General features: G+C 38.3%; 1 protein-coding gene across 1 annotated transcript; it reads right to left on the bottom strand.

Moving 5' to 3' along the window:
* Nucleotides 1–1,764: 1,764 nt before the first annotated feature.
* LOC135482678 (uncharacterized) lies at nt 1,765–17,017 on the bottom strand. Its single transcript, XM_064762934.1, has 5 exons — nt 16,982–17,017; nt 4,632–4,742; nt 4,114–4,320; nt 3,454–3,658; nt 1,765–2,853 (listed from the first exon to the last, which is right to left on the bottom strand). The coding sequence occupies exons 2-5, from the start codon at nt 4,724–4,726 to the stop codon at nt 2,191–2,193; spliced, it is 1,170 nt and encodes a 389-aa protein (XP_064619004.1). The 5' UTR covers nt 4,727–4,742; nt 16,982–17,017; the 3' UTR covers nt 1,765–2,190.
* Nucleotides 17,018–18,496: the final 1,479 nt, after the last annotated feature.

The raw sequence follows: 18,496 nt of genomic DNA on the forward strand, positions 1-18,496 counted from the left end.
GCATGTAACAGACATTTGACCTATTCATTTTATAAGTTGCAATGATGTTAACCAGTAAAATCTGAGGACTCCATGTCGAGAGTGCATGGTTTTATGAGGGTTGATCAAAAAATGACAATCTATGTGATCTTTTATGACTCATTATTATAGCCTATTATGTAACTAAACTTTACCATAAAAACTTACGGACATCAGTCGCATTCTTTAAAAATCGGGTCCGTATTGGAGATGCAGTTTAGGTTTAATAACCATATCAAAAGTGGAAATGTTTTTTAAACGCCTAGTAATTTTGATTTTTATCAATCATATTTCAATCACATATAAAATCACTCATTAAGAAACAAAAGTAAAATGATTACCGTATTCTTGCACATTTAATTGCACCACTGTCGTCATACCTGAACTGTTGGTAAAAGTGGAGTGCTGGTATGAATGAACAGGAAGACCAATTTTGAATACATGTTGGTTGAGATGAACTACAAAACTACTGTATGGCATTTGAAAGGAAATAAAACTATTGTTGATGTTGCTTTGTTTCATGCCACACGGGTGTTTCAGTTAGTGATTTTGCTTTGGTAGCAATCAGAATGCTGAATGGACAAAATGATGCAGAGAGAAGATCAGTTACTGGAAGGCAAATGTATGAAATTCAGTGCATCATAGGGTCTACATTATTCAACTGAATCTATTCATATCAACATGGCGGTAAAAGTGATCTAATAAGTAGTGGGAAAAAAATTGTCAATTTCACACCTAATGTCATGCCGTTAAAAGTGCGAGAATACGGTAACTTTGCAACTGCCAGTGATGATTTCATCAAAAGTACCAAAAAATGGAAAAACCATGAAAATAAGTGGAATTTTCCCTCATTGCTATTATTTGTAAGTGCTTGATGTGAGCTTTCAGCAATTTTCTATGATTTTGTTTATTTTGTAATTCTTATGAAATCGGGACTGGTAGTAACAGGGTAAAAATGATAAATGCAAGTTTTATTACAGAGGGTGTTCCAAAAAAGGAAACTGAGTCACACCTTAAATTCCTCGGTTACTGGGAAAAATGAAAAACCACTATTTGTTACATAATTTTCTCCTCTGACATCATATCTGATTTATCGTAATGGATGACCCAGCACTGACTACCAAAACTGACCATGTCAGAAATGATTTTACATCAACATCAGTTAATTGTCAATGAAAACGTCGAAGTTTCATTGGGTTGAAATGGAAGATTTAAAGGTAAATTAAATTTGTTAGCAAAGCTTTGAATAGGACATTGGTACTGGTCCATTCAGTGTTGCAAAATTGACTCCGCCAAAAATGGAGCAAGGTCAGTTTCGACATGGTGCGTCTCAGTAGACAGTGCTTGGTCATCCATGGAGATAAAATTGAATGTCAGGATGTCCCGCAAAAGAGGAAATAATTATGTGACAGATGGTGGTCTTAGTGGTCTCTGATTTCTGCTTTAGTCGTTCATTGTCACAAATTCAGCAGGTGAATTTAGGTGTCAGTGGTGTATGAGCATTTTTGACGAGGTTGGTTTTGGTATTCAGTGCTAGACGATCGATGAAGACAAATCAGATATCATGCGAAAGAGGAGAGAATCATGCAACAGATGGTGGTTTCCGATTTCTCCAATATTTAGCAATAACCAAGGAATACACTGATGTATCTTGGTTTACTTTTTTCTGGGACACCCTGTAAAGGCCTATGGCAAATTTGGATGGATTTTCTCAAGCAGGTTATCAGAATTTCAATGTAGCAAATCACATATAGAAATATTGATTAAGAAACAAAAATACTAGTAAAATTATTAACAGAAATAATGTAGGAAGTGGTGTCTTTTTACTAACACACAAGACTTTACAAAGTTTGAACAATACAGGGTAAACGAACATGAATGATTGACATAACTTAATACTCATGAATCAAGTATAGAAGTTAACTTGGTTAAACTTGTAATGATACTACATAAGTACAGGGTGACCAGACAAGACCGTTGAACTGATGGAATTGAAACTTTCAGGAGAGTATTGTCATCGCGGCTCAATATAGATGAAATATGAAGCATATGTACCTTTTCAGGAGTGGATGTGACAAGTACCTTTATGGGTTGCAATTGTTTCTGGTCACCGTGTATTCAAGTTGGCAGTGGGAGACTTGTTTTTAGCAAGTGATTAAAGTTTCAAGTGATTTAAGACTCTGTGCTGAATGATACTGCCATGAGATTGGTGTTGAATTTTACCCCGAAGGGCTCAGCTCGGAGGAAGAATCCGTCAATTTCTTCTGTTGTGTCCATTGGGGCCTGGTGAAATTTCATGAAATCAGACAATGCTGGGTTGCGGGCATTGATACGGTATTTTACACCATGGTCAGATAAATTGAGTTTAACTTTTACTTGTTTGATTACTGAATTGGATAACTGACGCATCCCACAGCTGTTACATTTGTACATATCATCATACAGGTCATCAATATCAATACTGGCTTGGCAGCTGTTGCAGGAAATTACGATTTCGGACTGTACTGTTTCACACTTTGCTTGAGTGAGTTCTGTCAATTCTTCGGTAGTTGGCAAGTCCAAACATGGGTTATCCATGCTGTTGGTCTTCGTAACGATAGTGGAGAAGGTGGTTTGCAAGTGTTTGATGTTAAAGTTAGACACCGACAGGTTTTCGAACTTGTAAGTATTGTGTACTTGGATGCTGTCGATAATCGTTGCCCATGCAGTAAGTTTCGTGGAAGTGTTCTCGTCCGCAATAGCGTACACTTTATTCTTTGTGGGTTCTGAGCGGTAGCTCAATGTTATTTCACATTCCTCTTCGACGACACCGCTGACATAAGCTGTGAGATTGATCTGAAATTGTGAAAAGTTTATAGGTTGCAGTTGGTGTTAAAATATACATTGTCTGGAATTATACAGCTAACATTGAAGAAAAGTGAAAGACAAAATGAAGAGAATTTTGCAGTCGCAGATTTAAGGGTTACAAGTTAGTTAGATAATCCTAAGGGATATCACTTCCAACATAATGGTAAAGTATTTCAGTACCGGTAAAGAGTTTTCTCTTTCAAAAGTAATGTCAATCAGGATGAAGGCTTGGACTCAGTTCTTCACATATCACAGAATACCTTCCTTGTTGTTTGTTTATCATAGAACAGTCTCATCAATGAAGTATCAGAGTAGTTTGATTTAAATGATTTAATTACTTTAATTTCCGTGTCTGACACAACTTGTGTTTCTTGTGGGCTAAGGTAAGAGTCAGTATAGGGTGCATGCGAACTTCATACTTCAAGATGATTGCAGATGGGTTTTACAGCATACAGTATTTTGAGCATTCACATGGTGAATCTGAATTTTACAACATCAACTTCAATATGTTGTATATTTGAGTTGGTTTGGAAATTACTAAATATATTATCACTGTGTAGGACTGTTGAAATTGTTTCATTAAGTTACCTTTTTTTTTTCTGTTGATGGGATATTTCGGACAAATTCTGTAACTGTAGTTGTTATCGGTTGTATCACTGGTGGCTGCTGTGGTTTAAAAGCGAGAGTTTTCTTGTTTGCTTCTAGGGTTGTATCTTTCGTAACCTTGATATCAGTTTTACTTTTATCCTGCCAGTTTGGTGCAGTGACAATATCCATGAGCTTGATTGGGCTTCTGAAAAGTATGAAAATACATAATTGGAATCCAATGGCTAATGAATTTGATATCTTGTATGGGGGTATAACTTTAAGGAAGTAATCGATAAGAATGAAGGTGGCAGGTTAACTCTTTTTTATGTGTGCCCTCTCTTCTCGTATTGTGTGCATCCTCTCCCCATACTGTGTGGGCACTCTTTCTGAGGACTGTGTAGACTTACTGCACGCATGCTTTCCCTAGATGTTGTGCATGCAGTTCTCTACATTGCACAGTACATGATATCGGAGATAACTATTCTGACCAGTACTGTAAGCTGTGTTGCAGAGAGAGCCATTGAACGGAGTTGCACAATGGGGTCGGGGGGGGGGGGTCAGTAGAGGTGAGGAGAGGTTGTGGCTGGTTCTTCACGGTGTTAGCATGATACAAACGTCGTTATTTGATCATTATAATTCAAGGAGAATAGGGACTCTTACCGTTTTTCTTCAGACTCCTTGAAGAATTGGTGGTGGTGTTTGTTAAAGCACACAACACGTGAGTATTGGGAAGGTCCAGTCTGGAGTTCAGCATCGAAGTAAGGGTTATTTGCTTTCGAACGTTTCACCGGCGAGGTATTATGTAGATAGCCAAGAACCGACTTGTCATCGAATGGCCTTTTTTGTGTGTCAGTTTTCCATTTGGTACTGGAAGAGAAGAAATTAGGATTACATACTACAGATTGTACAGGGTGAATTTCATGGGTAGTGTTGTAAAGAGTAATTTCTGAAAATATTTTCTTGCTGTGATAGTTGGTGGTGTATCAGTTATAGTTTTTAGAGATGAAGGTGCCAAGGGGAAAGGGGATGGTATTGTGAATCGGGAGTCTGCTTTGTTGCGATGATACCTTAGAAGACTAAGAGTAATCAATTTAGGTCCAAATTTATGGTAATAATTATCATTTCGCAGATTAGCTGGGATTGGGAGAGGTGGTCAGATGTCTACAGCCAGCTCTTACCTGCAGTGTGCTGATGGCTCATCTTTTTTCTTCTTCAATGTGTCTGATGTATCACTTCTCTCTTTGTTTTTATCCTTTGGCTTAGTGGCGTCCATCTTACAATAGTTAGAGCTGGAATGATGAAAATACAACATGGCTTGAGTACTGTCAGGAGTTGGAAGTTGCTATAAATCTTTGATGGAGAGAAGGGAAGAAATACAGTACAGCCAGAATCAGTCATAAATGGAGTTGTAGACAATTAATTTGAGTCTGAAATGTAAGTAAGTAATAATAGTACAATAGATTAAAGGGAAGTGCACTTGAAAATGAACTCCTTGTGTTGGACTTACAGGATCCTGCAACTAGTATTTATTGTATTTTTCAGCATTGCGGATCTTCCTTGCAGTGGTGTTGAATTCATCCATGAATAACAATCCGTATTCCATATAGTTTCCAACTCCTGCATTTTTAGTATTGACAGTTCTTTGTTGTCCTTATGTGTACACAGTGAGCAGAAGTTCTGTACAGCATGATATGATGACTTTCCAGTTTTTTTATCATTCATCAAGTGTATCAATATACAATGTCAATATGTTCCTCCTGCCATCCTAAAATACCCCCCCCCCCCCCCCCCGATCTCTCCACCACTTCCTGTCCTAACCAGAGCTGATGACTGCAAGTTATACAAACTAGCATACCCATGGAGCGGGCAAAGTTGAAATGTAATATACATTAGTTAAATGGGCACGATGATTGAGCTACATTAAATTTCTAACGTTACTGAAGTTTTATTAAAGGTTAAACACGAAATTAACTGCATTTAGGGACTTATTGCTGCTATCTACAAGCAACCCCCAATAGATTGATTGGAGTACGCTATTTTGCACAATGCATTGAGACCAGTGACAGCAGGTCCTGTTCCAAATAAGGCCCTCACATATTAGGCATATCACCTACCCACTCCCGTACCCAATGCCACTGTCGGACCAAAGCCAGGCGCATGGAGAGATACAGAACGCAATTCAAACTGACAACATCAGTCAGTAAAGAATAAATCAAAGAGCAAGCGCTCGCCACTGTACATATTTTGTCCATCCTGGCATAACTGTTTATCGATACCCTGACTGCATGTTCCGGTAGGCCACTCTGCAGAATTTGCCTTCTCACTCAGGTCAGTGTTTCTCGAATAGAACTAAAATAGAACACAGGCTAATCATTAATCTCCCTGCTAATACCCTGCACCATGGACCAGGTTGTATAGCACTACATACGTGCTGGAAGCTAATACTGATGTGGCAGGGAGAATATGCGTGAAGTTTGTTTATACAAATAGATACATACAACTCAAAAGCAGACCTGTGTTTCTATTTTTTTCATGCATTAGATTCCGATACATAAATTGATTTTCTGAAGGTTTTTAAATTTCGTGCGGAAACACTAGAGGTCGGTCAAATAGCTGGTATTAGGAGCATGGCCATTGTGAAAGTCAGGCAGCAGTCTATTTTAACCCTCTGATGCACATACTAGAACTCGTGCTGTATACCGCACCCATTTTGGGATTTTTCACTGGTATTAGATCAAGTGGGTTTACACTGTTTATTTTCCCGTTTATTTTTACGGGATGGGGAAATCTTAGTGGACTGTGTAGGGGACATGTCAGGCATCTTCAAAATTTATCAAACTGATGCACTTTTTTGAGGGGCCCTGAGGTATCATTTTGCATAGAATTGCCCTTTAGTGAATGAAAAATGTCTTCAGATGGCAGGGCTAATATCGTTACAAAGTTGGAATCAATGATTTCCGACGAAGGGTATGTGGTGGCAGAAATTGATTATCGGGTATGGGAGATGCAATTGGAGATTAAAGGAAGGGTTGTGATTAAGTTGAATGAGATGGAGTTGGTACAGCCACAAACAGAATCTTATGATCAGACCACATACTCTCAATAGTTGATGTAATGACAGATGGAATGTTGCTGAAGACTAGGTCAATGGTAGTGCCATAATCGGTGGTGACTTCTTTCACTAACTGTTTACAGTTCAGGATTCTTGAAATCATATTTAAGCCTGCAACATTTTGATCATTGGTAATATCAAAGTTAAAATCACCAAGGAAAATAGTCGGTGCGGTTAAATCTATTTCTGAAGCTATGGAATGAAGTTTACTGAGTATATATGCAAAGGAGCAATTTGGTGCTTTGTAAATAGAAATGATTTGCAAGTGTTGCTGGTCTTGTTTTATACTGATGAGTGTTGCTTCAAATTCTTTTGCTGAGAAATGATTCAAAGTAGCATTAGTAGCCAATTTGTCAGAAAGATATGATGCCAAACCATGAGGAGGGCGTCTCCCTGATGATTCTTGGTCATTTCTGAAAAGGTGAAAATTCTGGACATGAAAATCTTCATCAATATCTGATTGAATCAATCTAGATTCTGCAAAGAGAAAAATGTCTCCCATCATTAGATGTTTATCAGCCAAAATGTCTTGAAAATGAAGATGAAGCGATCTGGTATTATGAAAAAATATCTTGATAAAAGTGTTAGGAACTGAACAGGGATGAATGAAGTTTAATTTCAGTAGAGATTGATGCTTCAATCTATTCATTTCTCTATCGACTTGTTGGTTAACGGCAATTTTTAGCTCACCTCTTAGCAGAGGTGAGCTTATCCCATACCGTGGCGTCCGTCGTCCGTCGTCGTCGTCGTCGTCGTCGTCGTCGTCGTCGTCGTCGTCGTCGTCGTCGTCCGTCGTCCGTTAGCAGGGCACGTTTCGTAACTGTTAGAGCTATTGAGTTGAAACTTGGTACACATGTACCCTTATGTAATGACACCTGGGAGACCAAGTTTCGGTCCGATTCGTTTCATGGTTTGGCCACCAGGGGGCCAAACGTTAAAAGTAAAAATATGCAATATCTCCCTTAATAGTAGTCGGGAAATTTTGAAAAAAATATGGTAGGTACTTCTAGCAAAGGTGCATCATATATCCTCCGGGTTTTTGATTTGACCTCCTTTTCAAGGTCACAGAGGTCAAATGGTGTAAATTGGCCGTTAGGATGTAACGATGGCACGTTTCTAAACTGCAATGACTATTGATACCAAATTTGGTACACATTTACCCCTTAGTCAGGTGATCTCAGGGACCGAAGTTTGGTCCAATATGATTCACCACTTGACCACCAGGGGGCAAAATCCAAAAACCTTAAAAATGTGATTATTCCTTAACTTCCTGCCCGATTGCCACCAATTTGATATCATGGGTACATCTAACCACCATACAGTATATGTCACACAGGTTTTTAATTTGACCTTCTTGTCAAGGTCACAGAGGTCAAATGGCCTAAATTCGCCGTCAGGCCGTAACTATGGCACGTTTCTTAACTGCAATTACTATTGATCACAAATTAAGTACACATGTACCCCTTGGTCAGGTGATCTCAGGTACCGAAGTTTGGTGCGATCTGATTTGCCGTTTGGCCTCCAGGGAGGGGGCCAAATCCTAAATTCTTCAAAATGCCATTATTCCTAGTTAATGACTTGCCCGATTGGCACCAATTTTATATCATAGGTACATCTAATTCTAACAACCATTCAATGTGTCACCCGGGTCTTTTTTGATTTGACCTACTTTTCAAGGTCACAGAGGTCGAATGTACTGTAAATTGGCCATTTTGGGGAAATTGTAATTGCTTGGACCTACATCAAACCTAACACTACATGACACAAGACCATGCTCTTTATCCATCTTTCCTCCACATGAGGTGAGCACAATGGCCCTGGCCATTTCATTTTATCATTTAAGTTTAAAATATACAAGCCTTCCAAGCTCGTAACTCTGCTTAATGCCACATAATGTATATGATTAATAGTCTTGCTTGATGTGAGATCAACTACAACAGTGCTCAGTGTGTTTCCTTGAGCTTTCCACACAGTTTTGCCAGCACCAAGCGTAAGAGGAAATTGTTTTCTTCTGATTGGGATATAGCTTTTAGACCTGTAAAAAGTTCGTTCAACTGCAAAAATTGGTGTCCATTCAGTCAAAATATCGGGTGAACTTTTCTGCAGAGACTTATATTTAGAGCGGACGGCTTGTCCAACATCAGCATTGTCAAACTGGACCCACAAAATAGCTGGGTAACGGAAGTTTTCCATATACTGAATCTTTTTCATAGTGCAGATTGTACCATTGGTCAACCCATCTTGAGTGTTCACATTGCAAGTGATTATGTATTTAAGACCGACACCGACATTCAGTTTGTCTACAAGACCAGCTGTTACAGAAACATTATCTGGTACTTTGTCAATTATTTTCTGTTTCACTTCTTTAGACAAATCAGCAATAACAGTGTCAATAGCACCAACAGTAGTTTTTTCACAATGTGCCTTATCAAATGTTAATTGATTATGTTTTTGAACTGCGTAATTGGTGCAAAATAGATGAACAGCATTACGTGGGTATTCTGGGTCAGAAGTTGATATCAATCGACTATTAAGAATCGCTATGTCCTCTTCTGTGTGTTGTCCAACCCTTAGACGACTTAGTAACATAGCAAAAGCCATGTCATCTTTTTGTCGCATTATTTCTGCGAGTTCGAACAGCTTAAAATCTTTGTTTGAGTTGGTAGCATACTCAGCGTTGCATGAGCAATCAGCCTCACCAGGAGCAGAGTCAGTTGTATGGCCAACACATTTTTGTTTGTCATCAGTCCAGAGGTTTGTTGCTAGAGCATCATAATCCACTACATGCGTTTTGTTAGAACTAGTTGAACTTATACATGTAGAGGAATCAGATTTTTTTTCGTCGTCAGTCGAGAGGTTAGTTGAAAGGGCACTGTCATCTAAAGCACTAGTTTTTTTCTTTTTCTTTTTTTCTTCTTCATCTTCAGCACTCCAGAAAATCCATTTATCCATAACAGGAGCTAATTGATAGAAATCACCAAATGCAATTATGTGGATACCACCGAAGGGTTCAGATCTGCCTGTAATTTCTTGCAATCTAAGTGAGATCAATTGAAACATTTTTTTTCCAACCATACTAATTTCATCAATTATGAGAACTGTCAAATTTCTGTAACGCTGGACAAATTTGTCACGGATGTTTGTGGGCAATTTCTTGAACTTAAACCCCTGATTAGGTAGTATGTGCAGAGCTGAGTGAATTGTTGAAGCATGAATATTGAATGCAGCAGTACCAGTTGGTGCCAACAAGAGCACTCTACAATCTTCAGGATCATCTCCTGCCTTCCCTGACAGAATACGAAGTAAACTTTGATAAACAGCGTTGATGGTCACACTTTTACCTGTGCCAGCACCTGACAGGACTGTGAGCCTAAGCTTTTCATGACTAGTTTTTATATGTTTTGAAATGTGCTTCAAAACTGTTTGTTGTCTTTCATTTAATTTTCTGATTAATGAGTAATACTCAGTGTCAGACAGCATACCAGGTATATTTTCCAAGGAATAGGATTCTTGTTGAGGTGGAAGGCCAAGGTCTATCCCTATGTCATAGGTACTTACGGGATGGTCTATGTTAGCAGGATTAAAAAAGGCTAGATTATCATCATCATTTGGTGTTTGTGAAGCATCTGTTTCTTCAGTATGCATGGCATTTGGTGCGATGTTACCAAAGGAGTCCGATTCTGCCATTCGTTGTGCTTCATCTATGATATCTGCATTATGCTCATACTGTTTCCTTTTAGCATCAATGACAGACTTGTGTGCATTGTGATTTTCAAAGTATGTTTCATGTCCCCCAAGCAAATCTTTGCTTTCATTTCTCCACGGTAAAAATAGAAGAATGCGCTCTCGGCTGCAATTTTCTAGGTCAATTGCTTTGTTATATCGAATGTAACGAATGACACGAGGATTTTTTTTCAATTTGTAAGTAACGCCCTTCGAAGTGAAATTCAGTAATTCATCTGCTTTATAATCCACATGGTCGTTTTCTTCTGTCAAGTAACCATCGTCAAAATTATCTTCAAAAGGATCTTCAAATGACTTTTTAGGGTAAATAATCACAATTTTTGAAGCAAAATCAGCCAGGCACCAATTTTCAAGTTGTTTCGGTCTCCTTGAGTATCTGGTTATCAAATTGCCAGTTTGAATATCAGTTGAATTTGCTGGTAATTTCTCTAATTCAGCCATACTTTTCATTAAGAATGTGCGTTCTTCTGGCGGTGCAGTTGGAATGAAAATTACTTCTCGGGTTGCTTTAGTAAGAGGGAGCTGAAGTACGAGATAAGCAGACTCTTGAGCAGATATTTCGCAAGCATTGACAAACTTATTTCCAATATATCGCACTTGTTGTCTCAAATTTGTGTTGCCTTCTTTAGCTTCTTTGCAAGCATTATGAAGAAGGTTACTCATTCCTCTGGCAGATTTACTGATGTACGAGACAACATATACAGCACAGGCAAATGCATCTAAGACAAATTGCATGTCATGATTTGCTTTCCAACAGTTAATGAGCGATTTTATGTAACCATTGACTCTACACTCTGCAGGTCTACGTTTCAGAAAGATTTTTGGACCACGAAGGGAGCTCCTTACTGCTAGGTCATATTCCTCTTCAGATATTTCTAATTTAGTTAGGAATTCTAAGTATGTCATGTTTGAATCTTCTTGTATCAGATCTAGTTCATCACAAATTCTCTTGTAGTTCAACTTATACTTTTCAAAGTCTTCAGGCTCAGTGTCAAATGGCAGCAATATCTTGGTGCAAGGCATGGGTGGTAATGGAAAGCCAAAGCGACATACACTGCCCTTTCCAAGACATGTTCGAGTATGCCTATGTAACTGTAAATCAATGAAACTTCCTTCACACAAATCTTCGAGTGAGCATGAAACATATTGGTCAATAAAGCTTGTAATTTCTTCAGGGGTATTTTTCTCAAATACTGGTGCATTTTCCACCCAAATTACCATATGAATGTGTGGCGATCCCCGTTGCTGAAACTCAACCCTGTAAAAATAATCTGTGATTTTACCAACAGGATTATGAGGACTAAGCAAGACTGTGTGGATGAATGTATTAACACGGTGATCGAAATATCGCACGCAAGTTACAGGATCAGCCTTGATCAATTCATTTTTCTTAAACCAATCAAAGTGACTAATTTCTTCATCATTATAAACTTTATTGTCCAGTAATCGACCTAAAATGCGTAAGAGATCAGGCCATCTTGTTTCTGCAGCGGACAAGGACATGAACTATGTGGGCAATCCTAACTGTCTTATCAAAGCGAATAAATCCTTTTTTCTTGCTTCAAAATAAGTTGGTGAACTTCGAACTGTTCTAAAAATACGATATCCTTCATCAAGCCTAGTAATTTTTTCTAAAACAACAGGATTTAGAAGATCTCCAGCATGATAAGTTTTTCCCTTAGTTTTACACCGACGCACAGCCAGATGAATTTTGTCTTTCAACTGTTTTATTTGCAGTTTTTTCATCTTAAAAAACAAATTTGGAACTGAAGTAGCAACTCGTCTATCAACAGCTCGAAGTTCCCATTTGCAAATATCACTGTAATGAACAGGTACTTTTCTTTCCTTATTATCTGGCCTTCTTTGTCCAATATATATTGTTGGAAATGACAAGTACTCGGAATTTTGATCTTGGAATAGACTTAGTGGTCTTTGGTTCTCACCAGGTGCAAAAGAATATGCCTCAACATTCGATATTTCTGGCTCATCCAGCAAGGTGTCCAGATTTCCGCTACTGTCATCTTCAATACGGTTGTCAATCGTGTCATTACTTGAGCAATTTGCTTTGATTTCAGGTGAATTTATCTCTTCAATCATCTTATTATCATCATCATCTTGAAACGTTGTATCGGAGTGGTTGTTTTCTGAAGAGGAAGCTTTTTCCAAATATTCTGCATTCTCAATTTCTTCATAACTTTGAAGCCAATGACTGTTGACAGATATATTAGCATTTTGATATAAACAGCTATTTTTCAATAAATAATCAAGTGCAGTCATAATGGCAGCAGGTCTCACATTTTGAGTAGCAACAGCATGCTTATATGACAGTTTTCTTTTTAATTTGATTGGTATGGTGCATGTTTTATCCATAGTTCTTGGGAGAGAATTAACAGTTGTTTCAACATCTGTAGGTACATTTACAACTGATCCTTTAATAGATAACTGTGAACCTCTCGGCAACTGTCTAATTTGCATGAAAGGTATCCTTAAGGCAATTAGTCTTTCCTCTAGCTGGTATAACTCTAACTCAGGGGGTCGTTCAGGGAATTTCATGCCATTAACAACCGCTAATTTTGGTACTTTGCCAGAAAGAAGGCAGTCAAAACATGTATTGCACAACCACCTTTCATCTTCGATGGATCTTAAATCTGTGAGGCAACTTTGAATAAAATCAGATTGTAATCTTTTAGGCCATTTTTCTGAAGGCTTTACGGAATGTTTAAACCAAGTTTGGTGACAGCATGTACACACATAAACAGGACCTGATGAAATTATCTGGTTGAATATATCTGAATTCTCTTTAAGATTAATTCCATATTTCTTAGTTTGCAATGAAGTCAAATTTGAGTTATGATGTATACCATCAGCATCTTTTGAATGTCCATTACTCTTTCTTATTGATTTTTTACTTTGACTTTCATGCTGTCTGTCATTTTTGCGTTTTGTTTCATTTTGCCTTGTTTTTTTCCTTCGTTCTTTGTCAACAATTCTTTCACTTTTTCTGAAGGTTTCATTTTGTCTAGTTTTTCTCCTTCGTTCTTTGTCAACAATTCTTTCACCTTTTCTGAAGGTTTCATTTTGCCTGTAGCTTTTAATTGCCATTTGGTTTTGTTTTCTTTTAATTTCATCCTGCTGAACTCTTTTCTGGTAGTCTTTCTGTGCCAATCTTTCCTTTATTTTGATGGTTCCTTTTTTTCTCGATCTTTGCTTCCGTTTTTGGTCTGATTTTCTTTTCATTTCACAATTTTTTGCATCTATTTTGAAATCTCCTTGAAATGCATTACTATCGGTCATCTTCATTTTTTTTGATCTGTGTATGCAAGGTTGATCATCAGTCAGTTCAGAGCATGAACGCTTGAGCATTTTCTGTAAAGTATTCCTACATTTGGTTACCTTCAATGATGGTGTCCTTTGGGCAATGCACTTTTTATGGCTACTTATGATTTCATTTTTAGATGTCTTCGCTCTTTCCATGGAAGCCACTTTCTCGATAGCCTTCTTTGACTGATCCCCAAGATAAAAGTTAAGTAATTCATTTGTTGTGCTAACTTTAGGATTTTCTGTAACATTTTGTATATTGTCACTTTCTTTGACACTGCATGAAACTGCATCAGAATTCTTTGAATTCTGCCTTTTCATAGCAAGTCTGAAACAATCGTGAGTTATTTTCTTCACTTTAAGCGAAGTTACTTCAATGATAATTTGTTTCATATTTTCTGCATAATCACATAGGTAGGACTTTAAGCAGGTTGAATTTGGTAACTGAAGTAAAATGGACATTCCATCTGGTGAAAGATGACCCCTTTCATCCCGGCTGTGAGAATCAAAGATATAATATTCATGGTTTATTTTACTGACCGCAAACGCATCAAAGCCAATGATCATGATGTAAGTACATGTGTTCTGTTCTTCTAGCTGATAGATGAAATCACCTACCGATATGGCAGAGGAATTCTCATTGTACTGTAAACTAATATTCTGAGAAATACCAACAGTAGTAAGCTTGAAGTATTCACCAAAACAAGAATGATATTTTGGAAGCTGGTCAATGGCTAAGTAACCAGCAACAGTAGCAATCTGTAAAATCAACTTTCTATACCAAGCATCACCTTCATCTAATATATGATCAATATCTTGTGTTTGCCAATACTCGGGGGAGACAATGAGAGAATACATGAGGGCAGTAGCAGCATTGGTGACGCACTGTTTTCCAGCCGATTCAGCCAAATAGCGATTACTACCCTGGTGAAATGAACCCATTATACTTCGATAAGCATTTTTGTTCAATGGGCCAGGATTCAGTTCAATATCATTAGATTGCTGCAGAATATTTAAGGAATATAACTGATAAAAGACACATAGAACAAGATCTACAGATGCATTCCATGATATTCGAAGATGTCTTTGTCTTTCTTGATAGTTCGCCAATATTTTTTGGAACCATTTTTCATCTTTGTAGTCATCTAATTCTTTCGTCGAGGATTTGTCATTACTTTGCAAGAAGACTTGCAATTCATAAATGTATGCCGATACAAACCAAATTGAAGAAAATAACCAGATAGTTCTCTGGTCTAGTTCCCCATCATCTGAATTCCAAGTGACACCTGTTAAATCGAGATATTCATGAGCAGTATTCATTTTATAACAAGCACAGTGATTGGATATTGGTGGCTGACTCTTCAATTTCGAGATAGGTACATAAAGACCAACAGTACACCGATACTGAGTGATGTCAACACCCATGTTGCTGAATATTATCTTTCAAGATGATGTCAAATTATTCAAGTTGCCCCGTGTTACTAGTGTATTTTCTAAAAAAAGGTGTTCTAGTACCTCCAAGAGAATTTCTATTCACCTGCCTCACAGCTTCATACAACTGTTCAGGGAAATTCTTAAGATATACCACAAAACACTTCAAATGATTTTAGTTGCCTTGCAGTTAATTGCTGTTCAGTTATACAAACAGCTTTTCTTTGCTTACCAGATGGTAAATATCAAGTTCTTAAAAGTTGCTTTGCAGCAAATTCTTCAAGAGGTTTTTATGTTGCCCCAAGGCAAATTCTTTGAGAGGTTTTCTTTAGTACAATAGTAGCAAACAGCAAATTCAAGGTAAAAAGTTTTCTTTCTGGTGTCCTTGACACAAATTCTTCAAGAGGTTTTTATGTTGCCCCAAGGCAAATTCTTTGAGAGGTTTTCTTTAGTACAATAGTAGCAAACAGCAAATTCAAGGTAAAAAGTTTTCTTTCTGGTGTCCTTGACACAAATTCTTCAAGAGGTTTTTATGTTGCCCCAAGGCAAATTCTTTGAGAGGTTTTCTTTAGTATAATAGTAGCAAACAGCAAATTCAAGGTAAAAAGTTTTCTTTCTGGTGTCCTTGACACAAATTCTTCAAGAGGGTTTTTCTATTGCCATAGGGTTTATTGTTTGAGAAGTTCACTTTGGTTGCCTTGCAACAAATACTTTGAGAAGTTTTGTTTGATTGCCTCGCGGCAACGAGGTTGACGTTGCCTTTCAGCAAGGTCTTGCTTTCAAGAAAGAAGGTAGGTTGAAGTAACAGCCACCAATTTCAGCACATCAATGTACAAATGAGATCTGAAAAAAAACAACAAGAAAAATAGTTAAGAATTGATTCAAAAAACTCATTGTAGAAATACTGTAGACGATGAAATCTACATGGCATTTTTACTTTACTGACACTGAAGTTTTTCAGTAATTCACGCATTATATTTTCGTGAGACTCAGCTCGAATATACGCTTAATTCACGCTTAATTTTGTAGATTATGGCATCTGTGAAACTGCCAGATTGAAAGGCCTGTGAAAATTTCATGGTCTACAGTAACCAACAAATTCATCACTTCTGCTATCAACAACAGATCAGAACTGAAAATAGATTAATGGAAAAGTTTGAATTGTTGGTTGGTTCTTCTGAATTGAATGTTCGTAGTGTATTTCGAGCAAATTTATGCATACATTTCTGCTGGGGTCAAAGGTCATGAGGGCACATGGAGTTGAAGGGCCACGTTTTATGCGTTAGGTTTTCCATCTCACGTCCACCGACGTAACCTTTGACCTCTAGCCAACCTCGTCCGTAACTTCTATATGGTATACACTATACCACGGCGCTATAAATTTATGGGGACGATTCAGCACAATCACCGGGTTTTTGAATTCTTCCAGAGGCATGTTGATTCGTGTAGGCCTACATCGTAGCTACTAAGCAAGTTACTGTTAGTCCAAAAACAGGTCATTCGACAACAGAATGCATGCATATTGTACACAAATGTACAGGAATGAATAGGAGTCAGGATATTGTTCATCTATCAAACTCAATAGTTAGCGGGTCTTTGCAGTTATGAAAAATAGCTTCTAACCCTCAGTTTAAAGTGAGGGTACGTATATCAACTGATGTCAAAATTAAGAAAGCGCACGATCACCATGCACTGCACATGGCCTAGGCTACATGAATCGAACGCGGCAGATCAGAGATCGGGCCTGGGATAGGAACCCCATTTTTGTCTATCTGTCAAAGTGCAGCTAGCTGTTCCCGAGGCAATACCATCTTCTAATATCAGATCGATTGAATCTTGGTATTCAAAAGAACGAATACGTCATTCTCTTAATGGTTCAGACCACTAGATTCTAAAATCATATTTCGAAAAGATTTAACTTACTGTTCAATTGCTGTCAATGGTTGCTGTCGACCACGCCGCGTACAACATGTTGAAACATCCCATGATAATGTACGAAGTAATTGCATCCCATAATATTGCTCCGCGATGTAAGTTCAACCTCCGGATATTACCGACGACCTCCGTCGATTGTTCACTCGGGGAAATTTGGGTTGGTCGATTGCGATTCCCAGCCGACTCGAACGGCCGCCCGCGGATTAAATATTTGCTGAAAACGCCAAACTTTCGCAGTATGGTGATCTCAGCTCGGCCGAGCAAGTAAGTGGTCTACATGGAAGACAGTTCGGCAATTTGACCCAGATTCCGGTATGCAAATTTTGTCGCTTGCTCGCGTAAAAATTAGGTCGCGCCTCAACATTTTGTCCCGTCTAAAACCACATATTCCTTGAAAATAATTGACTAACAAACAGTTATTTGTGAGTATTTATTCCCTTTATTCATAACAGCATGATGATGCATTGAAAAATATATGGTCAAAAGGATTTTGTGAGCATGAAATCTACCAGGACCAACGAATTGGGTCACCATAATTATGACGACGAATGTGTTGACGTCAATCGGCGGGAACATTAGCATATTTTGAACATGTTTTGCCTTGTAGCGCCCCCAGGTGATAAAATTTCAAACTAAATTTGGCAAATTTTTAGGATTTGGCAGTGTAGGATTCAAACAAGCTTGGTCGCAATGGACTGTTTTATCCCCGAGCGAATATTGCCTTCACGATTCCCGGGCGCCTGGCGGCCAGAAAAAAGGGCGATCGGCAGAATTTTCAAAAAGAATTTGTAGCCCTTTCATAGGGCAACAATTGTACGTCAATAGATCTGGTGCAGCCCTCCACGTTAAAAAACGTCGGCCAAAACCAATTTGTTGGGGTGTGACAGTATACAGACAGACATTTTCCTAGGTTATTTGACTAGCTCTGCTGACCTTTGGTCAGCTGAGCTAAAAATGCTGAAATGGCGGTGAAAAGTTAGTTACAGCAGGATGTTGCATGTACTGAAATGGGCAGAAAAGTTAGTTACAATACATTGCAATGGCGAGGGGCTAAGGGGCTGTCTTGGTGAACTGAAAACAGGGCAAGAAATTTTATCACAGCATGGTAATGATAAGGCAAATCAACAATCACATGTAAGTCTATAAAGGAAGAGTTGACCGATAGTCTCTGTCAGAATCTGGAATGTCACTTGGTGATGTCACGATAACTAACAGTCGGCAAAGTTTTGAACGAAGATGAAGAAACACACACAGTCTTGAACACGGAGGAGACACAGTCTTGGATGAAGAGTACGAGGAGACACAGTCGTGGATGATGATCACGAGGAGACACACGTCTTGGATGATGATCACGAGAAAACAGACGAAGTCATGGAGAATACTTGCGACTGGCATATCATGGTACGTGTAGACATCAGGGTCAGCTGATAGACAGATAGTGACGGCTGTCAAAACGATTTCACAGTGTCTCGGAACGGGGATCAGATCACAAAGTTGAATCCA

The sequence above is a fragment of the Lineus longissimus genome, chromosome 2 (assembly GCF_910592395.1).
Source record: "Lineus longissimus chromosome 2, tnLinLong1.2, whole genome shotgun sequence".
Taxonomy (NCBI): Eukaryota; Metazoa; Nemertea; class Pilidiophora; order Heteronemertea; family Lineidae; genus Lineus; species Lineus longissimus.